Consider the following 25,487-nt stretch of genomic DNA (forward strand, 5'->3'; position numbering starts at 1 on the left):
ACAACTGCATTGTTCATTTATTGAACATTATTTATTCATACACTGTACCTCCTTTATTTATAATAATTATTCCGTGATGATATGAAGACACACATCCACAAATTCAGTTAGACCTCTCCCTGCACCTGTGGGGATTCTGGGTTATTTTCTTTTTGTTATTATTAATAAAGGGAACTTAATAGTCTCTCTCTCTCACACACATACACATACACACACACTCACACACCACAATACACACAGTAATAGTTAAAGAAGTGGATACAGAATAACATGAGATATTATTGTATGAACCTCTTTGAATAGAAATTGTTCTCAGCAGGTGTTATATGCCTCACAGTATGAATGTGGATTTTTTTTTCCCACCGGTAGACCGCCATGTATATCTGAATATGCCGAGTTTCCCTCAAGGAGTAAAGGTGACATTTTGACACAATCGAATACCTACTAAATTTTTCGATGTGTTACAATCCCTGAAACTAATTTACCTTGCTGGGTTTGTGAAGGAAAACGATAATGCTTACTTGTGAGTCAACATTAAGGACAAATGTTTATTGAATACAGGCCTAAAAACGGCTTATTCAAAATTATTCAGTCAGTGGTTCACGTATTATTGTCACTCTCTAGCGACCCCTGCTGGTTAATCAGGCAGCTGTGGACTGCGTATCAAGACCGCGATATGAAAGGTCTTTCCTCTCTGCGTTCACTCTGTGATGCTGTCACAAAGAAGCGGACATCCCACATTAGGGTGGAAAACTTATTTCCGAATGGATCTTTCAGCATGACAATCCCAAACACCTCAATATCAGCCAAGAAAAGGTTAACTGATCACACATTTACAGTTTTCACAATTGCCAGCTCAGTCTCCAGACTTGGACCAGATGGAATGAAATTGTGGTTTGAACTGAAAAGGGTAGGCTAATTGATAAGCGTAGCCTGAAGAATCTTGTAAGTTTTTGCAGGGAGAAGTGGTGAAAGACCATGTTTTTTTTCTTTTGTTTGGTTGGGGGGTATTACCAAAATCTTCTTCTATGAGTAACTGTATTAACATAAAAAAATATTATTTTCTGATTTTTTTTTTTTTAGCAGGTTATAGTGCCTATTACTTTTAGATTTTTTATCTTCTTTTTGTATTGGTTATTTTACGGTCTTCTTTTCTTGCATTTTTTGAAAATTGGTGTAAAGTCGAGTGCGCTGTTAAAAATGATTCATCGTTTCCCTCATTTTTAAAACGAGCGTTGCAGAAAGAAGTCCACAAAGAGTTCGGCAGCAGCCAACTCCCGTTTCTGCGAGTCTTACAAAGCAGTTTCGTCGGGGTCACTGATTCTCCTGTTATTTACCGAGTCAATAATCGGGAGTCAGTAGGTCCACGGTCGCCTGACTGGGCACAGCCGGCGGCCCCAGGGTATAAAACGCCCAGACCTGCGTTCCAGGGGCCCAGAAAAAAAGGAAACGTCGGCCAGGGTCCTGCGTTACCGGGACGACGGAATGGGACACCGGGGAGTTTTGGTTGTTCTGGCCACGGCCGTCTTCCTCTGCCATGCCGTGCCAGGGGTGAGTGCCTGCGCCCGTCCCGGGGTTTCGAGAGGTCACGCCGTCCCCTCTCCGGTTTCGGGTTGCTGAGTAAGACCCTGCTGATCGACCTCGTGAAAAATGAATCATCCACTTTTTAACAGTGGGTGTGGCAAGCTTTGATGTTCTCTTTAAAAAATACATATATTATTTATATTAACCCATATTAGATTTATATTTGACAGCTCATGATTCATACCTTGCTTAATGAGTCATGTACTCTTTTTTTTTTTTTTTTTTACCTGGCCTCACAGTTTAGAATTGTGTTTCATAATATCATCATTAGCTTAGCAAGAGGGTATTTAATTTTTTTTCCTTACAGAAGCTGTACTTCTCTTGAAGGCCTTGCTTCAGTTATCGTGATGAGCAGATATTTTATTTTATGTATTTATCTTTACTTATGTACTTATTTTACTTTTTTCGGGGGGGGGGGGGGGGGGGGGTTCCATGATTGTACCTTTTTTTCGTTCTTAAAATTTATTAGGTTAACATTTATCAAAGAGGTTGATTCACATGCTTAAAATTGTGCACAATAAGTTTAGGCCTACTTCTCAGCCTACTTCTAGATACCAACATATGCATATGCTACTTGGGCAGAGACACTGAAGTGCCGACCGCGATCTTCACTGCCATCATTATCAGATGCGTTTGTTAATGACAGTATTCCACATCCATGACAAAAACCCTTGTATGCATATTCAAATAGGCTACATACTTATACATATTATGGTAAATACATATTTGCACAATTTATTGGATTTCAAGACTTGTTAATTATTAGCTGAGTAAATATATTTATTTAGGGTAAAAATAGAAGTATATCAGATTGAAATTGTATTCGTATGTATTCGTTTCACATATCAAATTCGCATAGTATTAGTTAAAACTGATTTCAAATGGATTGATGGCAACTTTATATACTACTAATATTAACAGCATCTCTGCTGGTTTTCACCACATTAGACCAATACACAGGCCGATTCGTTTTTGTACGTCACAGGATGAGAAACATGGGGGGTCTGACACTAAATGTCCCCTAACCGTCAAAGTCCTGGACGCTGTGCGAGGGACGCCGGCTCCCGCAATCACGTTGAGGGTCTACAGGAAGGCCACAGACGGTTCGTGGGCGGAGGTTACTCGCGGGTAAGTAGAATGTTTCTCAATGTCCATCACCATTTTGTCGACCTTGACCGTTTCCCCTAATATTCGAAAATCAACCCATTCCGGACATTTTAGCCGGATACGTAACATAATTATCATCTATGTCTTTCAAACGAAATAGTCTAAGTAGTACAAACGGAAACGCCTTTCCACAAATTACCCGAGCACAATGATACGTTTGGCACGTAACCACGTTCTCTCGCCCAGAGCCACCGATGCGGCCGGCGAAGCTCACGGTCTGATTGATGAACAGAATTTCACGCCGGGAGTTTACCGGGTGGAGTTTGATACAAAGACATATTGGAAGGCGGAACGGCAGACGCCCTTCCACGAGCTGGCGGATGTAAGTAAAGTCTTGACTTTGCGTTTGCATGCTAAAAAAAATACATTGTCCATCCACCACCACCACCACCACCAGTAGGCCTAGTTAGCAAAGACCACAGCTGCCTTGATGTGATGGCTCCCTTGTTTGTTAATCAACAGGGGAACGAACGAACGCTTGAAGCGTTTCAGTTTGAAGGCAGGAAATCTGTAGCGTTTTCTTGGCTTCTTTCAGTTTAAATTCGGCACGAGTTAATGATCGGCGGTGACTTAGTGCTTACCTGATCAAAGTTTGTTCGAAAATGCGCTGGCGCCGTTGGTCGTGACGTTGTGTTTGTTTGTTTGTTCGCAGGTGGTGTTCCAGGCCCACGCGGACGGACATCGTCACTACACACTGGCCTTGCTCCTCAGTCCTTTCTCCTACACAACAACCGCAGTCGTTACGAACGCTCACGAGTAACCGCGACACAAATATTTTTATTTCCCCCATCTAGGAAGTAAATGGTTAACAATACCGCATTTAATCAGGTGCCCTGTACTGGGGCAAAATGAATAATGAAGATAAAATGATAATGACCTGCTTAGATGGGAGAGGAGAGGGCAAAACACTTCCAGCAAGGCCAGCGTAGGCCAACATATCACAGATTTGCTACAAGTAAGTAAATGCGAATTCATTTTCATAAGAGACTGAAATAGAAACTACGTATGGCACTAAAAGAGGCGATATGTATGCAGTTCTACCATTTTAAAGCACCACTTTAACCTTCATCTTGTCCTCTTTTCAGATTTAACATCAGTGAAACGCCCCTAAAATTAATTATTTAAAGCATGAAATTTGATTACTTTTCCCGGAGTGACCCGACCATGAAAAAAGTAAAACAATGTCAGTTTTATATTTTTATAAAATCAGTACATCAGAGTACAAATATTGTCTTGAACCTTTTTTTTTTCTTTTTTTTTTTTTTTTAAACCCTGCAGTAATTCAGAAATCATAACCATAATGAAGCACCACACATCTATTACATCTTTTAAAAAATATTGTTTTAGTAAAAACAAGTGGGGACTTAACCTCTGCACTGTGATGGAGGAAAAAAAGTTATTCACCGATTTATTGATGAACAACAGGTTGTTTCTACAGGAAAAATATTTAGGGTTAAAAATTTTATTCAAGAGGCCTTATCGCAGGGGGTCTATCACAAGGATGGGTTATTTTTAACAGTGCAGACGCAGGCTGCATGCATAATATGAAGACAATACAAGGGTTAAAATCCTGTGAAGGTGCAACTGAAGGAATTATGGTTATGACAGACTGATCACTTTTTCTGATTTTTTCTTTTTACTGTTGCATGAGTGCATTTGTGTGACATTACTTCATAAGCACTAAATAAATTTTACGATCGTCTATGCAACTTCAATCAGTTTGATCTGAACCTACCATATCATTGAGTAAATGCAAATAGTTGTCTTCATATGAGGACATCTTCTAGAGAATGCAGAATGTTGGGAGGAAAAAACAAAACCTATAGAAAGCACATCATGAATATGGCAATGGAAGTATTTATTCACATTTGTTTAAAAACAAGGTTGCAAAGTCCAACATTTTAGCTAGAAACTCTTTTCATTACACAGCAGGAGGTGAATGGATTAAAAAAAAAAAAAAATGTAGAGTGGTAATTGCATACACCTTGTAATTTGAAACACACTGTTCAAAATTCCATTCCATTAAGACTTTCACTGGGAATGTTAGCCCACAATAACAAAAACAAAACTTTTCTTTTTTTTTTAAATTTATTTTTGTCTTCAATCATATCTTCCATCGAGGTCACAGTTCATGAATCAAAATCAAACCTTAAAAACATCCACACTCAAAACGACAACACCCCAATCCTTACTTCACAACCAAAAAATGTAAAAAAAAATTAAAAATAAATAAAAATTTAAAAGAGCATTTCTAAAACATCTGAAAGAAACAAAACAATAAAGGCACAGTTAAGAATACTGCAATAATTCACATTACAACATTGTAATGGTGAATACATAAAAAATAAAAAAATAAAAATAAAATCATTTAGGATATTTCAGAAACAGACGCAGCAAATGGACACGCCAGGCGGTCCCTGGCGAGCGGAGGACAAACGTAAACCGTTCTCAGTGTGATTCCATTGGCAGCCATTACTGCAGCGTTTCAAACGTTACGCTGAAAAAATGATGATGATGATATAATGATATGAGCTTCTCAAAACTGCTCAGATTCCAAAAGCAGCCGTTTATTCTGCTCCTTAGGTGGACAGAAAATAGCTTAGAAACCAAAAAAAAAAAAAACATTCATCCAACGAATATTGCAGGTAGCGGGACTCAAGACTCAAATGTGCTAAACTCCGATTCAATCAATGCACTTGTGCCCTCATAATTAGTCAAATTGATATTTTCCACATGTGTATATGTATTTATTGATGTACGAGTGTATGTACACAAAGTATTTTTTTTTTCTTTGAACAAGTATAGCATACGTGATGTACATTTTACAGTAGACTTGTTTCTTCATTTCCTTCAAGTCTGGATTTTAAACTCATTTCGTTGGTTCCAGAAATTCAGAAAACATAATAGTTACATGGACTTTGGCACAGCTACCTTGCTAGGATTCTTTCAGTTTTATGGGCATATGTATACAACCAGGCTTGCGTAACAAAAAATGCAGGGGGGGGGGGGGGGGGGCAAATCAAATAAAGACTTTCAACCCACAGTTCAGCTGAAATATCAGTCTACACTGGAGGCGGGCTTTTTTTTTTCTGCTGCCCAAGACAGTCCTAAAAAATGGTCATCCATACCTTTCCCTTGTGGTCAGTGATTGGGTCAAGGTTCTGATTCTACAGCACTCAGCCAGCACCACAGTTGTATCTACTAAACGGCTTAAACATGAACACTGGCGAGTGTACAAGCAAAACCTCAATGCTGAAAGAAAAAAAAAAAATGTTTTTCCATCACACACGCACACACACACACACACAAAATAAAAATATGACAATGGGTACAATGATGTAACAACTTCCTTTTGTAAGCTTTTTTTTGGTGCTCATGACCCATATATTCATTTTCCAATGCCATTCAAGAACAAAACCGGTTGCTCTGTCATTTAGCCCTTTTTACCTGGCCTGCTGCTAGCTTAGGTTCCAACGCAATGATGCAAACCAGGTGGAAGCTCACAGTACAGCCTGTGCTATCAATGTCAGAAACATTCTGCCATTCAGCAGCAGCAGCTGCCCCCCCCCCCCCCCCCCCCCCCCCCCCCCCCCCCCCCCCGCCCCCACCCCATAGCTGTACCCAGCAGGCCCACCTTTTAACTGCTAACCATAGAGTTTCTTTACACAGTGCACTTCAAAAAAAAATTATAAAATTCCTATGCAACTTTTTAAAAAGCCTGAATTTTTTTTTTTTTATTTTAACTTTTTTTACAAAAAATTATTTTATTTCCCTAGTAACAAAATAAATTAAGGCATGCAGAAAGTACCGTCAACCAAAAAATATTTTCCTTCAAATGTTCGGTGCACATTGTGTTTATGAATTAGACTTCCTGTACAGAAAGCCCATCATTTTATCAGCCATACATGAAAGGGTGGGTGGGGTGGGGGGGCAAAGGTACAGCTGCCAAAACAAGATTTCGTAGAACACACTTCATAATAATTCCAATATGCTAGACAAATTTTAAATGGCAGTATTTACATGTTGCATTCATGCGAATGGCCTCACCGGTACGGTACAATATACAGCCGAAGGACTGGAAAACGCCTATTATCATACATACAGTACCAACAGGAGTGCTCGTGAAGCTTAACTTACACAAAATGTTTCTTTGTAAATTTACATCAGACCTATGTTGTACAAATCTTGAACTTTTTCCTCTTTGCCCTTAGGAACAAAAAAAAAAAAGAAAATAAAATAGATATGCGTAGAAATACGTTAGGACAAAAACGTGATGGAGATAAGCGTGAAATGTTTTATGAACAAAATTCAAAATAAGTTACAAAATGCAGTCTAGAGCCTAAATGCATTTAAGGGTTTGCTGTGGACACCATAGTTCTTGAGGCCATCACTCCTTCCATTTGAAATATGTAGAATTTGTTGCCAGGACACACACACACACACACACACACACACAACCACACACCATAGATTTTTCCCTCCAGCAGAATCCTTCCTGAGGATAACAGTAACTTGGCAGCACACCCTTACAGTTCCAGTTAACAGTGCCCTACGTCAAGGCTTCCTTCAAAAGGTCACAGCGGACCAGGCGCAAAGGTTCGTAAATCCCGCGCGCGGACGACGATGGACACGCTCAGTAGTCTTCCACAGGCGCCAGCTCCGGAGACAGGTCGACGGTGATGTTTTTGTACAGGCCGCTCAGAGTGACCTCAGGCGTGTACTTCAGGTTGTTCAAACCATCGAGGTGCTGCCTCTCTTTGGAGTACCTCAGCAACTTGTACCTGGGGAGGCAAAACGGCTAACGATTATCAGGGTCACGAGCTGAAATCGTGAGATTCTGAAGACAAGCTGAGCAAGAAAAAAAAAAAAAAAAGCGACTATTAATAAATCATCATCAATCATAATTTCAAGATCTGAACTTTTTTTTTTTGCTCCTTTCTTCCAAGTACAAGTATGTGGTTATAAAAAAACCAATATGACAGTATATGATCTGTGACAGTCCAAACAGTAGATACGACCGTATAGGTATTACATAAAGGGCAACATTGCTTGTAATCTGAGAAGGAGGACTATCAGCAAAGAGGAGGCCATTGAACTGAGGGTCACAGTTCTGTCTGAGCACTCTCCTCACTGCTGGAGAACTGGGTCAACAATATCACTTTCCCAGAGTACGTAAAACCAGGCATTGGACAAGTAAACCCCCCCCCCCCCCCCCCCCCCCCCCCCCCCCCCCCCCCCCCCCCCCCCCCCCCCCCCCCCCCACTGAGAAAAACCGGAGTCTAGACATCTAGAGGGGTGAAAATCTTGGTTCAGAGTTCAGTTTCGACAAACAGGTTTGCCTCAGATATGGCTCAGCTTTTACGCAGGTATAGCCTGGCTACGCTACGTCCAAGTCGGGTGGAAAAACTTTGACTTTTAGTTCGTAAGTTGAATAACACTTGTCACCATCTTTACTTACCTACTCACAGAGTCAAAGTTTGTGTAAAACAGAAAAATAAACTTTTTTTTTTTTTTTTTTTTTTAAATGAATCTAATGTCACAGATATATCCGGCAAGTACACATTGAGTTTGGGCAAGGTTGACCAGGCAAGTGTGGAAAAAACTTTTTTAAAGCAGGAAACACATAACAGCTGCAGCTTCCTTTCCCAGTTTTCAGTAGCCAGAGGATTTAAACACTTTCATAGCAATACTTTTTTTGTTTTTACAAAACAAACCTTTCTATAACAAACCATAGGAAATATGGGGGGGGAAAAAAACAAAGAGAACAAATGAATAAAAATGAATACATAAAAATAAATAAAATCTACACCATAATATTTTGAAGAGGGGTCACTGGAGATCAATTTTTAAAAAAACAAACCCACAGCTTTAACACAAAACCAAGAGTGAATGAGTGTTTCCCTTTTAAACTGTGTTTGTTCCCGCCCCACCACCCCCCCCCCCCCTCCCCCGTCCTGTCCCGTCCCGTCCCCCCCCGCCCCCGTCTTGTGTACTGCAACGGCTCTGTAAGAAAAGCACAGCCCAACCTCCCTTGCAGTGGTGGAAGACAGGACAACAGCACTGACCTGCCCAAAAACTGCACTTCCCCCCGATGGTGGTGCGGGATGGACTTGTACCTTCCCACGTCCCCCTCCGGCCGGCTCACGTTAAAACCAGCGTAGTGCACTCTGGGAAACAACGAGCACAACAAGTCATTCAGGGGCATTCTCAGGGTGTCAGTGTCTACCGAAAAGTTATTTATTAATTTTTTTTTTTAAACCCATTCAATACAAATGAAGCTCCAATATAAATAAAAGAATACTGGCAGAAAATCGGTGTGCAGACAGACAAGATGGACAGCACATAACAGTGATCATCTTCCTTGTAAACCTGTCCACATACTGAATGGATCAGGGGATCAGGGGATCCGGGGATCAGGCTGGCAGTGATATTAAGGAGCACCTGAACCTCGCCTCATCGGTTCGGCAAGTTTGGGCAGGCCCGACTGGGGCGGCTCCCCGCCCCGTCAGCATGGAGCACCCTGCAGCTAGCCAGACGCAATGCTGCCCATCCTCTCACTGCGCCTTCCGCATGCTAGGCTAATATGGCTTTAGGTGATCTCATGAAATTTAATTTGTTGACTTCAGAGATCAGGCTTTGATTGAGTTTTTTTTGTTTTTTTAAGCATAAATGACGCTTAAATAAAAAAAAAATCTTTTTTTTTTTTTTTTCTCTCTTTTAACCGACGAACACAATTGGCCTAATTTCTGCTAAGGAACCACGGTAACAGCCAGTAACGTGATCACACTACAGCACAGGTCTATTAAGTCCAGTCCAGAGGACGTGGTGAACAGTCCTGGGGTCATTAGTGTCCGATCGGTCACTGACCTGTTCCAGAGGTCGTCATCCTCCCCTCCCCAGCCCCAGAATGCATTGGGAAATCCATTGATCTTCCGGAACTGCTCCACGGTGAGACCGCTCACGCCTCCGAAGAACTCGCTGTAGGGAAGACTGACGAGAAAACAGCAGAGTCACCAAACACACCCCACCGTTAGCCGTGAGCACAGCGTCTACAACCCCCAGAGCACAGCGTCTACAACCCCAGAGCACAGCATCTACAACCCCAGAGCACAGAGTGTGTGTGTGTGTGTGTGAGCGTTTTATATCAGTAAATCCAGGCGACCAGCGAGAGACTCACATGTACATGTATTTGTCGAGCTTGGCGGCGAAGTGCCGGGGCATCTGCCCGCAGCCGTAGTAGTTGCGGTCGTTCTCGGGGATGTGGTCCACGTCGTGGAAGACCAGGCAGTCCCAGTCCAGGTCCTTCATGGCCTCCTTGAAGCCCACGTTGAACAGCATGGCCCGGTTAAAGGGTTGGGTGCCGGTCTAGGGAGGAAGTGACATCACAGTGACATTTACAAAACGAGACAAAGCAGCGGTTCGTCCGTGTAGAAGCCGCACGTGACGCGTGCGCACGTCCAGCGAGATTAAGATCGCTAGACTGGCTATTCAAATGTATTCATGTCACAGACACCGCAGCGCGAGTCAACGGGCATGAACTGCAGCACTTGACACAGAGTAACCCTACACTCCGGAGTCTGGAAATGTAGGCGCCTGCAGCGCCTGACAAAAGACGACCAGCAGGTGGCAGCACTGCTACACAAAACATGTCTGGTGTCAAGACAAAAAATAAACAAACATAACAACGTTAAAAAAAATACACAAGGGCACATGCATACACAATTTATTTATTTATTTATTATTTTATTTTTTAAAGGCCAATGCAAACGAAAGAAAGGAAACCCTCACTAAGCAGCACGTTTAAAGGAAGAAAGAGAGGTACCTGCTCGATGACGTAGAACGCAAACTGCAGGCGCTGCCTCTGCAGCATGGGGGTGAGGTGCTGGAACAGGATCGGCAGGTGCTCGTGACGGTTTCGAAAGGGAATGAGAACAGCCACCTGACAGGAAAAAATTAATTAAAATAAAAACATTCACACATTTTCAGTCACAAACCGATTCCGCCGCAAAAACCGGTCACATGACCTGGGCCAGACAGGAAGCACAGAAAAAGGTACAACGGCCACACAGGACATCCAAACGGACGAGCCTCGTCATCAGCACGTCATACCGTTCAACGATCATCACAATCACAGGGCAGCGTTTACGCACAATTTTTAACTGCCGATGTCGAGCGAGCAGGTCTCCGAACGTTAAACTCTGAAACGGTTTAAAAATGCACGTCGTGCTAAATTTCCTTTTATGAAGAAACTGAACGATTCGATCCTTTCAAGCCAAACTCCAAACATTCATGCAAACAAAAAATAATTTTTTTTTTTTTTTTTAATTCTTGCGCTGGGTAAGTCCGCCAACCTTCCAACGGGGCCTGCAGTCGCGAGGTTTCCAGTGTCCCCCAGACTGGACGTTCAGGTGCTGGGAAAATCTAAGCTGGATCTCCTCCATGGGGATCTCAGTCATGTTCACATCGATGTGACCCTCTGTGAGGCGAAACAGGGGGGAAAATGTCAACATAAGAGCTCAAAGCTACAGCAGTCGGAAATTACAGTCCTAGAGCAATCAGGATATTAAATAAGAGTTTCAAAATGATGTTTCGTTGTAAAAAAAAAAAAATGTATCGTATATTACATCCTATGGCTTACAGTGCTTCCAAATTTAACACAAGCTTCTAAAATCTCTGCTCAGCTTGTCTAATAACTCAATCCACATACATGCAAGCATTTGAAAACAGCGTCTTATGATCAAAAATTACAAATTTGTATAAAAAGTTTCATTATACAAACAGGCTATAACAGGGCAGCCCAACCATGTTCCTAGAGACCTACCATCATGTAGGTTTCCATTCCAACCGTAGTATCAAAGCACACCTCATTCAACAGCCAGAGAGCTAATTGAGCTGCTAATTAGCTAAAATCGGGTGTGCCAAGCTAGAGCTGAAATGAAAACCTACAGGACAGTAGATCCCCAGGAGCAGGGTTGGGCAGCCCTGAGTCACACGGCGTAGGAAGGGTTACGTGCGTACATAACGAAGGGGCCACTTCCTGTGAGAACGCGATCTAAACACACACAAGGCTCGACAGGGCGCACATTTGAATCTATTCAAAGCCCGGAGCCCAATACGGAAATTTGGCGACGGGCGGAGTCGCGGGCGGCGTCGCGGGTGGAGTAGTCGCGGTCGCTCCTGGTCGCGGAACGAAGTGGGAAGTGGTTCCGGGGATACGAGCCCGGAAGAGGGAACGCGTCTGCCTGGGAACTCTAATTTGGCGCCCATAAATGGGATAGTTAAACATTAAATTAAATCGTTCGGCATGACAACATTCGTGCCCAGTCTCAGAGGTTCTCAGTCCGATAATTTTCTGTATACTTTTGGAAAAACAAAAATCCACCAGCACAGGCGGTTTAAAAAAATTAGCTTTTTATCCATTTCATATATATACACAATTTTCTTTTTTTTTTAATCTGATCCAAAAAACAGGGATCAATATGAATTTCCATGTAAATGGATCAAGCCCTTCTCTTAAGCCTCTTTAATCAAGCTGCAGAGGGGACTCATTTGATCCTCTCCAATTAGCTTGCATTCATGATTCATGCTGCACAAAATGAAGGCCTTTCCCAACACAGCGATGTGCCCAAACAACACAAAACAGCCTAAATGTTTTTTTCCTCCATTTAAGCCAGTTTTTGGCTGGACCGCAACAGCGAATAGGGCCAGCCCTATAAACGCGAATGTCTGTGACTGAGTGACTGAGTGATGAAGTTACACCATTGGTCAGTCGAGTTATGAAGTTAGCCATTGGTCGGCCGGTCCAGCTATGTACTGGGTTATGACCTGGTCTTGTTTCCCCCAGTTTTGCATACGCAACACCTGCAAAGTGTAGAACAATTATTCAGCGGCTCCTAAACAACAGCGGGAACTGACAAGCAGAGATACTCCCGTCTTCACAATGGCACCAACCCGAGCGACCGTTTCAACTCCTCGAATCACGCAGAAGCAGATTTTGGGGGGGGGGGGGTTGAGGCAGGACTTACTCATAGAAGGTAGTTTCTCGGGGCACGGGAGATCGCGTGCAATGGTGAAATTTTCGGGGAGATATGCGGTGGGGTGAACGATGAATTCGCTGGAGTTACTGCCGTCAGGGTAATCTGCAACAAAGACGCGGACGACAAACATTTAAAACATAAACAAACAAATAAAGCTTAAATGGTTATTAATGTGCACTCTCATGCACTAAAATAGTGTATGCTCCTAAACTGATAATCATCCTAAGGGTAGATATAAATACATTGGCTCAATAACTGCATGGATTACCCTTGAATACACTGAACAAAGAAGAAAAATAAACCACAAAGTCACATCTGCTAATAATTATTTAAGACTCATGAAAATAACAAATACCACTGACGTCGGCGGATTTGTATAACAGGGTTTGCAACGGTCAGCTCATACTGGCCAGCAGTGTGTCCTCCCAAGATGCAGTGCACTGCTTTACTTTCTTACATTTATTTCAGAGACTACATACACTTCAGTTCTAATCAACTTAGATAACGTGCATTGACCGCTTACTGCAATATTGTTTTACTGAAGTTATGGTGCCTTAAATTTTGGGGAAAAGTTCATCTCTTCCAGTTGTGGACAGGGTGGGGGGGGGGGGGATTCTCAAGCATGTATCCCCCAATTAATGAGGGAGCTGCTTGTGACACCATATTTTTGAACACAAATCAGGGCTGCTCCATAAATCATTAATAATCACACATTTCAGGCTCTTCTTCTCTGCACTGCGTATGGACATGAAAAATGAAGCCTTCAAATTTTGTGCGCAAAAAAATAAAAAATTTTAAAAATGTAAAAAATCATCCCTGTGCTTTATTTAGAGTTAGCCATTAAAATACAGTCAGCACCACCGCGGGATGGCAATGGATAACCACAGGCCCCACAGCATACCCACCGGTGCCGTTCAGCGTGCTGTTCTTATTGGTGTACGATCTGATCATGTGACCGATCGTCCGGACGTTGTCCCTGAGCATCATGCCCTGGGCTTGGACCATGAAGTAGTAGGTGTTGGCTGAGAAAGAAGCAGAAGAAAATGCGTTTCAGCGGCGGCCATGTTTAATTCATCGCCGCGGGTTACGCAACAACGCTCAACCCTTTATGCGCTCCGGTTATTTTTACACACACATTCAGAGCACACAGATTAAAGATGGCCTGATCTTTTTTTTTCGGTCTGTGGATCTTCATTCCTGACAATATTAGTCTGGCGACACTGCGCAATAAAGCAAAAGCCGTAAATAAGGAAAGAAGAAACACAGAATCTGGAAAAATAAAAACTACAAAAGTGAAAATGTAACCCATTTACAGGGTTCAGCTCCCCCGTCAGAGAGAACTGAAATATGCATCGAGAACAGCTTGAATCCCTGCTGTAACACTGAGGGATGCTACCACGAGACAGAACCTGACCTGCTTTTTAAAAAAAAAAAAAAAACATGCTGTTGTACATCTCACTCTCTCTCTCTCTCTCTCTCACGCACACGCACGCACGCACGCACGCACACAGCTGAGCTGCAGTGTCTGCTGAGTTTACATTCACGTACAAAAAAATTACTTTATTTTATTTATTGTTTTTAATCAGTAACCAACTCAGACCCAAAAAGCCACGTGAGCAGAGCCAACTGCCCCCAGTTAACTGCTTTATGTTTCAATGAATCAATTAAATTCTTCAGTGAAGTAACAGTGAAACCCAACAGGCCCTACAGCTCACCAGGGCCAGGGCGACATAACACCATGTGAAATATTCGACCGATGAAGTGCCTGCCTGCCACAGCTGCACAGGATTCCACTCAGCTGATTGGCTGACCAGGTAGGAGGCAGCTCCTGGCTGCAAGCACTGTGGAGGACGGCATTGTGGAGTGTGCCCTCTACCATCTACACCAAACGGACAGGCCAACCCAGGCATTCCAAAGTCAGGTATCTGGTATCCGGTGAATAGTGTTCCCAATTGCAGTCAGCCATCGTTTTCCCACACCCTCATCCAGCAACAGCTGCCCCAAAATAAATTCCTTCTAACGCCAATGTTACAGCCTTGCCATTTTGCCACAATGCGGCAAAAAGCGGCATTTTCTTTTCAGCAAAACCATAAACCTAGATTTTCTTTCTTTAGTGGCTAGCATGCTAGCAAGTTGAAGAACGGCTTCCAGGCCAAGTAGTAAATGTCCAGCCCCTCGGTTTGCATTCGGTAGAAGTGGAAACCTGTGACTGGCATCACCTGTGAGCACCTGCCCCTGTTTTACTTTAGAAAAGCAGGTACACCTGGAGCATATGCAGTAGTTTGGGGCTCTCTCTCTGCACTCACTACAGGTACAGAGCTGTCTGAGAGCTCATTTTAAATAAGGGGGACACAGCTAGCTTCGCTTCTACATACACAACAAAAACCCAGGCTGGAATTCCCCTTTAGTCCTTCAACTTTAGCATCTCAATTGGCATTAGCATACACACAGCATAAATTAGTAAGTACTACAACCAGACAGACCATAGCGTTTACAGGAAATCTCAACCTGCTTTTGGCTGGGAAGTGAGCGAGCGAAGCCAATCATTTATTACCAACCATGCAGAAGCAGGCGCAAGGGCATTTACGCGCGCGCACAACATTCGCACCTCTCGCGCTAACGCAGTTAAACCGGTTCAAGCCCCTTCCCACGCTCGGTAACCTCGGACACAGGAATCCCCATGATGCAAAAGCAATCGTATACGGACAACCCGACATTCCCGTTCGTTCAGGCTGCGTGTGGCGGACCTCTTGTGCTAATGAATACTCCGCCTTAGTGCGTTTCACGCAACTTTTCTTTATTTTTTTTTGCCCGAGACTTACGCATGAAGGACAGAGACAAAATTATATTTTATGGAGTCAGAAACGAAACGAACATGCGCCAGGTCACTGCGAAAAGCGTAAAAGAAACCTGTAATGTCAACCCGACTGGGGCAGGCGCACAACAGGAGACAGCAGAGGAATGAAGTGCTGGATTTACTGGGTCAGAAACGATCACCGGGTTGGGTCAGGGGACGGATGATTTTGTATCTTCCACTTCTGGTGTTTTTTTTCTTCATAAAAACTGCGTTTTATTTCGGTTGCGTTCATGCACTAAATTAAAGTCCCATGCATGAGCGCAGAGGTTACTCTTTCATTTCCTTGTCATTTTCTAATCGTTTATGAAGGATGAACTATCAGTATTTCCAATTACATTGCTGAAAGTTTTTTTTTTTTTTTTTTTTTAAATGCATGGAGCTTCTTAGAGCTCACCTCACTAGTAGAATACACAGCCTCTTCTAGAATTTGCATTTTAGGGGGAAAATTCAGCCTGCAAACACATCCAGCAAGTCTTGCTTCCCAATACAGTGGCTGGAATACAAGCCTCAGCAAAATTTTCTGCTCAAAAAAATATAAACTTTTTTTTTTTTTTTGTTTACTGAAAACACGAAATGAATTCCCCACTAGACATTGACCTAGACGTCTCATTGGTGGCACGCACGCACGCACACATGCATACACTTCGCATATAGGGGCACACAAGGAACAAAAAGCAAGCGGCCATCTTGACTGGCAGCAAATGCTGTATCGTGTTGGCGCTGTGCAAACACACGCCAGCAACAACAAAAAAATTATATTCCCCAGCATCTGTCTGCACTTCATACCCACGCAATATCATCCAAATGGAAAATTAATGGTGAACATGCATCCACTACATGTTCGTCACTCTTGTTTGTAAAGCACCTTTTCTGCATAAGATAACAACAGTGTGGCAGATGACCGAAAAAGAAAGATCAGTCCTGCTTGTGTAAGGATAATGTGCTCCGGTTTTCCATCGCACGCATGTGTGTGAGTGTGTGATTGTGTGTGTGATGGGCGAGGTCGAAGCAAACGCAAACATCCACCGCTAATGCAGCGCAGCTGGCACAACAACAGCATCACTACCTGGAGCACCCGAAAAGAACAGAGGACAGGAGGCGGGGGGGGGGGGGGGGGGGGATAAAAAGAGGAGAACAAAAATAGAGACGTGTACCACCGTGACCCACTTTCTGTGACAAAGCCTCACTCACCCATTCAAATAGCTTGCTGTTTCAATACAGCAGGTTTTTTAAAAAAGTTTTCTTTTCTTTTTTTTTTTTTAATCACCACCAAGACAAATCAAGCACTGGACACAACCTTTTATGAAATGACCAAAAAAAAAAAAAAAAAAAAAACCCCCACCAATTTCTGAGTTACAGCGACAGAAAGAGACATTCCCAGACACACTGAACACTCTGGAGGACAGGATAATAGAACGCAGGCGCTTGGCTAGATACACCAAGAATTTACGCCTAACAGACCTTAGTCCTAAACACATGGGATGCCAGTGTTTTTTCATATTACATCAGCCACTGATATGGAATTCATGGCTGTTATTCCATAGTTTCACATTCCTCAAAGTATGTTTTTTTTTTATTTATTTTTTTATTAGCAACAGTACTAGAGACGTATTCAGACTGTGAAGGATATATATACTTATTTGGAGCAAGAACGTGCCTTTTGGAGATTCACACATACATAAACGTTCGCCCCAGCACAATAATTGTGAAACGTAAACTTCTGAAGACAAACGATCTGGAACAAAACGAGTGTGTGTGCAACAGCTAAATAATGCATGCTAAATACTGGTAGCAGTGTGGTGTGGTGCGGTGGGACAGGGGTCTTGCGTCTGATAGATTGGCAACTGGAGATTGTGAAACTTCCCCAAATGCAAATGTCAAAAATTTCCCCAGAAGCTTTAAACCAGAAGTGTCCGATCTTACCCAAAAAGGACGAGCGTGGGTGTGCGGGTTTTTGTCTTAGCCTAGTACTCTCAAGAACTGATTCAACTACGTAACCAAGCATGGTCAAGACCTTGATAGGAAGAATCAGGGGGCCTTGGTGCAGGGCAAAAACAAAAACCTGAAATCAGCCATCTCTGACATCCAGCGAATGCCACGGGCATCCTAATGCACTGCTCCTGCATCAACCCAGCCTCAATTAAAATAACCTGGTCATTCACGTCAACCAAAAGGAACACCCAAAATGCAGTGACTCATTGCAACCCCCTGCTTCCCTGTCATACGCCAGACATTAACTAGCCTGTATAAGCGGTTTGTTTTTTTGTTTTGTTTTTTTTGTTTTTTTTGGACACGTGCTTAAAAAAATGCCTTGGAAACAGCGCGCGCATCACTGGCCTGCCGTGGTAGTAAAAGAATACATTCGACATACAATACATTCACCTGGACGTAAATACAGGAACAATTTGCATAAGTTTAAACGGGGTCGTCTTGTGCATTACGCAAATCAGTTTTTTTTAAATGTAAAACTTGATTTTCACATCGCCTTAACGTAAAACCTAAATTATAAATAGGACAAAATTAAGATGACACTACACAGTCATAGAAATGCTTTGCGCCAAGGAACCAGCTGGCCATATATATATGTATTCTAATCAGGCTTTCGGAAGCGGATTTAGCTTGCAATGAATTATCTTCAGCGCATGGACGGGAATTATTAATTTGTGTTATTAAACTAATCATGTTGGCAAAGCGCGGACTAAAGGCGACCAATCATTGCGATTGCACGTGCCCACATCAGTTGCTCAGCAGCCAGCTAGCTACACCACAACAAGACGATATTAAATTTGTAATCACACATTGTATTCCAGCAACTTGCACATTGTATTATGCATTCATTTAATAATTTTTTTTTTAAATAACAAATTTTCTCTTTTTTACTTTGACTGAAGTCTCAAAAGATATGCGATTGATTTTAAATATACAATTTAAAAAATTAGGGAAAGAACATTAGCTAGCGATTGGCTAGCTAAGCGAGCAGGTGCCTTTCAGGTACACCATCTTCGTCTACCGGCGCAGTCAAGTTACCTAGCTAGCTAGCTACCCAGTAACTTACCTAGCCAGCCAATTTGCAATGTAAGGTGCGGCACAGTACATTTTCCAATATCAGAACAACAAAATGTGCCAACAGAATTGTTAAAAAAAAATTATTCTCTTTTTTATATAAACATCGATTTGAAAACACTCACCTATTCCAGGGGCAACATAAATGAAATAAAGGCAAGATGTAGACATGGAGAAGAAGAAGATGAAGGCCAGGAACGAGCGGTTGGACATCCGCAGCAGCCGCCTCCAATTCATATTTGCGTAGATCCGCGAGTTAAGGCGAGATAGCTAGGTAGCTAGTTTGCTAGCCAACAATCCCATACACGATCTCGTTTGAGATGCCGAAATGCTGAAAGCTGGAATTACATCGGTCATCCAATGATCATATCGGACATCCAAGACTTATTGATATAGTCCGCATCGTTGTGGTGAGCGGAGGCAGCGAAATTGCTAGCGTTAGCTATGTGAGCTCCGATAGCTAGCGTGTTTGATAGACTGCAAAACGATGGCTATTGCTTCCCTGGACAAGAAATTTCCAGATTGAAAGCCAGGCCTAAAATCAAGCACCGTCCGAACATCGTCGTCAAGCCATGCTGCAAGCGTTAAGAATATAAAATGAAAAATATTGTTATTAACGTTAATCTCTCGCAGATTAACATGTTGCTTGTTGTTTAGGATTGTATATTCCTTCTCCGGCAATAAAGGTTTAAAATTCAATATGGGAAAACGGGTCTCAGCTTCCTCCTCCCACTCACGGACTCGCTGATGTTTCCAAAACACTCGCACACTTCCACGCAGAGCAAACGCGCCCGAGATTAAATATATTCATTGGAGACTGGATTGCTAGTGCGAAATGGTCTGCATTTACGAACGAGATTTACGAGGCTGCAAAAGCAAAAATGTGCATTCGTCTAACATTTTTAACACACGGTCCCGAAAATAAATTCACTTTTTCATTCCAATTTATTTCTTGCTGGCGTTGCAAACCTGGTTTCCGGTGGGTGTACCCGAGCCAAATCACCCCGCCCTTTTTCCAGCATCACCAATGCAGCCAAACGGACTCTGTTTAGGTAAGAGGACGCAGCCAGCTGATTTATGGGTACTTCGGAAATCTACGTGCGGAGTTGCTGGTTGAAGAGTTTAGGCTAGTTTGCAGACAATATGAGATCTGATGTTAAAGTTTTTTACGGAGGTACATTTACGTTTTGAAGGCCTACGCCCTCTATTGTCCAGAATATAGCGCACCTGCGTAAAACCATTGAGAATCTGGCGTAGAGAGGTGGTGCTGAAGAGACGAATAGACTGGCCTGTACAGTAGCAGCCGTCCACTGACTGTGGTCAGTGTCGTCCTGGTGATTCGATGTTTGAATGGAATATGTTTAGGAGAGGGAGTTCAGACAAAAGTGAGGTTGGGTAAAAAATGTTTTAGAAAGGCGCCTTGGACTTTCAGATTCTGAATAGGCAGAGCAGTGTTACACTCCGATAATGTGGGGTTATCTTCAAACCGATATCTCCCCGCAGGAATTACATTTTTGAGTAGCAAAAAAAGTTTTTTAAAAGTCACGTATGCCTGAATGAGATCAAATGACTCAAGCTGCTCTTTCGCAATCGCTTGATTCGTTTAACCATTTCAGGCTGAGCGAGAACTCAAAGCGCTGAAACCAGACATTATGCAGAAATGCAGGTGGGCTTCATGAGCACGGAGATACTATACTCTCCGTTCTTTCGACGCTTGGGAGGAAACCATAATATTGGGTGTAGAATCGTTCTTGTACCTATGGAAATCATTTTATGTACTTTATTATTTACCTTTAATTTAATTGAAATGTTAATATATTGCCTCAGAATAACAGACATGTAATATTTTATATGTTCCTGTATATATTCCATAGGTACCGGTAAAGAAACTGAAATGTATTTATTTTCTTACAAAGAAATCTATCAATCAAAATAAAACTAAGTAGAAATGAGTGTGACGACTTGCGTCTTATCGAGTGTGACTTGCCTTTTACATGGTTCTTACGCATTTAGACGTGCTTGTGCCGTGAATGAATGGGGGAATTTGGTAAGTGACTTGGTAACACCTGCTTGTTGCTTTGTCCATGTGTAGCAACATAACAGAGTGTTTCTGTTCAATTCAAATAAGCCCACAGTCCTGTATGACTACACAGCAAAATGTGAAGTGTACAAACTCTGATGATCAAAGTACTCTTAACCCTAACAGAGTGCATATTGTCACGTTATGGGCTTGTATACACTGCTACTTAATTCAGCACAGGGGATTTCTATTCTAGTTTTCAAAAAAAATATTTTTTACCATCTCAGAATGGTAAAAAGAACAGAAGATGTGTTTGATGTTGTTGACAGGAGATTTAACTGATCTTTGAACATGACCTGTCTGGTCCATGCCAGTCAGTGTGACCAGCAGGTCAGTCAACCCAGACACCGCAGTAAAGTGACAGACCTGCACGGAAAATCGAACTGTAGACTTAAGTTTACCTTTCATGGGTTGTGCCATGGGCCAGATAATGCTCTTTCTTTCGGTGATGCATTGGTTTTTTGTCTGGAATGATACGGTGTTGCTTGTGGTTTGAATTCTGTTCTATGCTCTGGGTAACAGGAGTCTTGAGTCAGTAATCTGGTTGTCACAAATATTGTGAGGAAGGAGATATTTTGTTGAGACTGGAAACGTTAGGCTGGAAGATGATAACACCTTGCAGCTTGACTTCTTCATTTTATTTACTCATGAATTTGCAAGTTTCATCTTCCTGTTTTTCTGCCTCGCATCTGACTGGAGTCGATGATAACAGCAAACCTACCCTAATAGCGAGGCAGCACTGTAGCTGACAGGAATGCATCCGGTTAGCTCAGGCTGACTTTATACACAGCATAAGAGAAGAAGAGAAGAATGGACTCTCATTAAAACCCTGTCGGCCTTCCAACCATGCTGCCCGGGCTGCACATAGCTCCCAGAAACACAACTGGAAGAACTCTCCAGTTGGGCAATTTCTGCAAGTTGGCATATTCATGATGCAAGTCAACATATTTATACTGTTTATACATTTAAGCATATTTTACCTATGGTTACCTCTGTTATGCAAAACAGCCCCCTTAAAATGTACAGGGTGCCTTTTCTCTTTTGGAGAGGACCCTCTTACCATGAGATGACAGGATGACACCAACTAAAGCACCAGCCAATCAGATGGTTTCTCTTCTGCGTGACATGAATACCCTTAACCAAATTCAGGCATTTACACAAAAGGTAAATGGAATATCAGACACTGAAAGACTGGGTCTCAGTTTCCCTCAACTATGATGTGTACAATGCAAACAAGAACATTCGGAGACAGCTGGGGATTTTAACCACAATGCCCAGCACCCCATTGTCTGGTCTGGTGACCGGTGAGGGGCGGGGGGGGGAGGGGGGGCAGCGAGGGGGCATTGCCAATGAATGGTATTACTCTACTATTTTGAGAGAATCAGCTTCCAGCTTGCAGTGCATGGCCATTCCTGGTCTGGTCTTGTTATGCAATTCTTGGTGCTTAAAATGGTGGTATTAAATAGGCTGAGATGTCCTGTCCAGCTTTTAAATTCAGTATCAAATGTTTTGTTTCAGCTCTGAACTTGTGGTATTTGTGGCACACAGTAGTACGTTCTGATATAGGACCTTGTACACCTGACGACATTTTGTGATCCGATCCATGTCTCCACACACAATGAGATCTGACCAGCTCCCAAGATGGTGGAAGATGCATTGACTGAGTTCATGGCCAAATGCAAATTCATCAACAAAGGAGCATTTGCATTGGGTCACTGTATGGCTTACCACTGTACCAATTACCATCATTTAACTGCCAGGTATAAACAGGGTCTTAATGTCACATTATGCCAGATGAACAAGAAAGAAAAAAAAACAGCACAGCTTACGCCAATTTTTCAAGCTAGTGTATTATTTTAATGAGGAAACACTGAAAGCTGAAATTATTGTGAACACTTCAGGAAATGCATTTCTGAAGTAAGCAGAAGTAAAAACAAAATCAGCTGCACAGAAGAAACCCTCAAAGAAAAATTACTGGAGAAGAAAAACAATGTCACTGACAAACAAGCATGGCCAAGAATTACTATCGTTGTGATCTCTCAAGCTTAAGACTTACCCACGGTGACCCCTGACCTTTTATTCAAATTCCAACATCACCATCTAGTTAAACGTACTATACCCTGTGGGTAATTAATTTCAGAGTGTGTGTGTGTGTGTGAGTGTGTGTGTGTGTGTGTGTGTGACCTCCTGAGGATACTATGTTCTGACTGGCGAATTACACGGCTACAGATCTGAGGTATTTTAACACAGAAGCCATCAACCATTCCAGGCTTTGTACATTTTATTCATTTATTCGTTTATTTAAAAGGAACAAGTACACATTACATTGACACTGTAGCCGATGCAGTATTGGGTTTCCTGTGCATGTGCATATTGTCAGCATCTGATCAACTCCACACAAACACGCATATAGGCAGTATCTAATCTGCTGTGCATGTGCATCTAGTTGAAGTACATATCCTTCTTTTGATGGGACCTGGTAGTGCATCTAAAAACAAAAGAGACCCTTTATTACATATTTGGCTCTGTTGCTCAGCCACACTCCTGACAGGTTTAGTTCAAAGGCTTGGTCACCACCATACTGTTACATAACCATGGTTATACATTAGTTTAAAGTTCACCACGATGAAGATTTTGTTTAGTACTTGGATACACACTTGTGTTGCTATGAACGCGCAGAAGGAAAATGTGCGTTCTCACTGACTTGGCATTTGTTTGTTTGTTTTTGATTCTTTTCTTCTTATAACGATGCTTTGCATTAGCCATTGCTGGAGGGAAGCTTGTCCGATGGGCTTCTCCGTGCACGCTGCTGCTACATTAATGCGTCGTGCCAGGTGGCATGGCCTTGAGGCCTGTTAAAACACCGGAGCGATCTCCGGGTCGGATTACACAGCCTTGCACGTTAGCAACAAAAACAAGCCTTACCTGATACCCATGATTAATTCCCCTCTTCACACAACAGCTGCTGCTTCTATTAAAATTTAATTCTTTAAGCATATATAATTAAGCTTCTGAAGGAATGCGAGGCATTGCCTGAAGTTATATAGGCCAATAATGCTATCCTCAGAACAACTTCAAACTGTCTCTTTTTTTTTTAAGATAATCAATGGCATTTCATAAGTGATCTTTCATAAGCATCTTTTACATGTTTTCTGTCCCTGTTTTGAAAGTGGTATACTGAAATAAAATATTAACTGTGAAAAGGACTTGACATGAGTGATTATGGCAATTATGGGGCAGTACTGTGGGTATAGATAGATGCATAATTTGAGGATTAGAGGGAAATTTATTAGTTAAATAAAATGTATTATTTATTTTTTTATTTAACATCAATTTAGATGATAACCTCTTAGGACCTCAGTAAGAAAATATTTCCAATTTCTAAAAAATGTAAAATGTGTGTGATGAGAAAGATTGCATTCGTGTGGAAACATATAAGAGATGGAATGCCTGTGTGTGTGTGTGGGGGGGGGGGGGGGTGGGGGGGGGGGGGGTGTGTATACACATATAAACAAAATACGTATTTAAACCCAGATGTTTTTTGGTTTTTTTCCAATGTGAAGTGCTATAGTGAATTTTATTTTTTATGTGGATATTAACCCTAAATGTTAATTTTATCATCAAAATAAAACAAATCATTTTTTTTAACGACCGGCACCCTGATTGATGAAGCAGCATTTATAAATTAGCTGGAGTAAACTGCACTGAGTAAAACCCGGAACACCCTCCCAAATCTGGAACATGGACTGTAGTAAAAAGAGCTGTTTCAGGTTTTACTCAGTGCATCTATCCAGCTAACTCAGTGATCGTGATTTGTGTAATACCCTCCTGGGTAGTTTGCAATCTAGGATATGAAGAGACCTCTGAGCTCTGCAGAAACCATACAGTGTACACGGATCACAATGTGTGGAGGTGAGTCATTACTGGTTGTCATCCACTAGATGGCAGTGTTTTACAAGATTATTATTATTATTATTATCCATCCATCCATCCTTCCATCCATTATCAATACCCGCTTATCCTGGGCAGGGTCACAGGGGTGCTGCAGTTTATCCAAGCATGCATTGGGCGAGAGGCAGGGCATATTAATTATTATTGCTGTTGTTGTTGTTGCTGCTGTAGTTGTTGTTGTTATAAAGTGGAATTTCCTAACTATCATTAACTATCATTATCATTGTCAGCGTTTACCTATTGCCTTTCATGTGACTGACCTAAACCACAACAGCCATCCCATTCATACTGTCACTGCACACTGGTGAGAGAGACTGGTGAGTTTTGCTCACAGTTGGAATTCCGACCATTCCCTACACATTCTGCTTCATTTTGACAGCTCCACTGTGAACTGTACATATAAATGAAAAACTGGTCGTCGTATTTCCTGGTCCTATGCACAGCATCATGCTGTGAAGTCGTACGTACGTAAAATGCTCAGTGGTGCCTGAAATTATAACCCCCTACACCTGTACATACCGTCTCACGCACCAACTCATCCAGACGCGGTGGGCTTGCAGATCAATAGAATGTTTTCCTTCCTGCCTCTAGCTCAAAACGAATGCTTTTAGCACACTCTAGAGGTCAGACTGGTTGATACCATCACCCATTTCAACTTGAGCATGCCCAACGCAGAAAAGTTACGATCGTTCACGGTCTATAACAAAAAACAAAAAAAAACAAAGCCGTTGCCAATTTTCGCATCATC

General features: G+C 42.2%; 2 protein-coding genes across 4 annotated transcripts; one reads left to right on the top strand and one right to left on the bottom strand.

Annotated features, from left to right (window-relative positions):
- The first annotated feature begins 1,399 nt into the window (after positions 1-1,399).
- Positions 1,400-3,977, top strand: ttr (transthyretin (prealbumin, amyloidosis type I)). The gene is made up of 4 exons (XM_035415512.1): positions 1,400-1,551; positions 2,570-2,712; positions 2,938-3,073; positions 3,404-3,977. The coding sequence occupies exons 1-4, from the start codon at positions 1,486-1,488 to the stop codon at positions 3,509-3,511; spliced, it is 453 nt and encodes a 150-aa protein (XP_035271403.1). The 5' UTR covers positions 1,400-1,485; the 3' UTR covers positions 3,512-3,977.
- A 2,518-nt stretch (positions 3,978-6,495) lies between these two features.
- Positions 6,496-19,956, bottom strand: b4galt6 (UDP-Gal:betaGlcNAc beta 1,4- galactosyltransferase, polypeptide 6). Of its 3 annotated transcripts, none has more exons than XM_035415511.1 (9): positions 19,936-19,956; positions 13,694-13,810; positions 12,777-12,890; positions 11,103-11,227; positions 10,574-10,690; positions 9,929-10,116; positions 9,619-9,741; positions 8,817-8,918; positions 6,496-7,532 (listed from the first exon to the last, which is right to left on the bottom strand). In XM_035415511.1, the coding sequence occupies exons 2-9, from the start codon at positions 13,791-13,793 to the stop codon at positions 7,385-7,387; spliced, it is 1,017 nt and encodes a 338-aa protein (XP_035271402.1). In that variant the 5' UTR covers positions 13,794-13,810; positions 19,936-19,956; the 3' UTR covers positions 6,496-7,384. The 3 variants fall into 3 exon arrangements, with proteins under 3 accessions (XP_035271402.1, XP_035271401.1, XP_035271400.1); XM_035415510.1 differs by lacking the exon at positions 19,936-19,956 and adding an exon at positions 19,678-19,851; XM_035415509.1 differs by lacking the exon at positions 19,936-19,956 and adding an exon at positions 18,834-19,635.
- Between the last annotated feature and the right edge of the window lie 5,531 nt (positions 19,957-25,487).

The sequence above is a fragment of the Anguilla anguilla genome, chromosome 4, assembly GCF_013347855.1.
Source record: "Anguilla anguilla isolate fAngAng1 chromosome 4, fAngAng1.pri, whole genome shotgun sequence".
NCBI lineage: Eukaryota > Metazoa > Chordata > Actinopteri > Anguilliformes > Anguillidae > Anguilla > Anguilla anguilla.

Bases quoted from the DNA above. Each gene is read 5' to 3' on its own strand.
- b4galt6 (XM_035415509.1), bottom strand. From the start codon at position 18,945: ATGAATTGGAGGCGGCTGCTGCGGATGTCCAACCGCTCGTTCCTGGCC. The intron at 13,811-18,833 runs GTGAGTGTTTTC...CTTCTTTCTCAG, and splicing joins TTATGTTGCCCCTGGAATAG to CCAACACCTACTACTTCATG. The intron at 9,742-9,928 runs GTGAGTCTCTCG...TTTTCTCGTCAG, and splicing joins CTCGACAAATACATGTACAT to TCTTCCCTACAGCGAGTTCT.
- ttr (XM_035415512.1), top strand. From the start codon at position 1,486: ATGGGACACCGGGGAGTTTTGGTTGTTCTGGCCACGGCCGTCTTCCTC. The intron at 1,552-2,569 runs GTGAGTGCCTGC...TGTACGTCACAG, and splicing joins TCTGCCATGCCGTGCCAGGG to GATGAGAAACATGGGGGGTC. The intron at 3,074-3,403 runs GTAAGTAAAGTC...GTTTGTTCGCAG, and splicing joins CCTTCCACGAGCTGGCGGAT to GTGGTGTTCCAGGCCCACGC.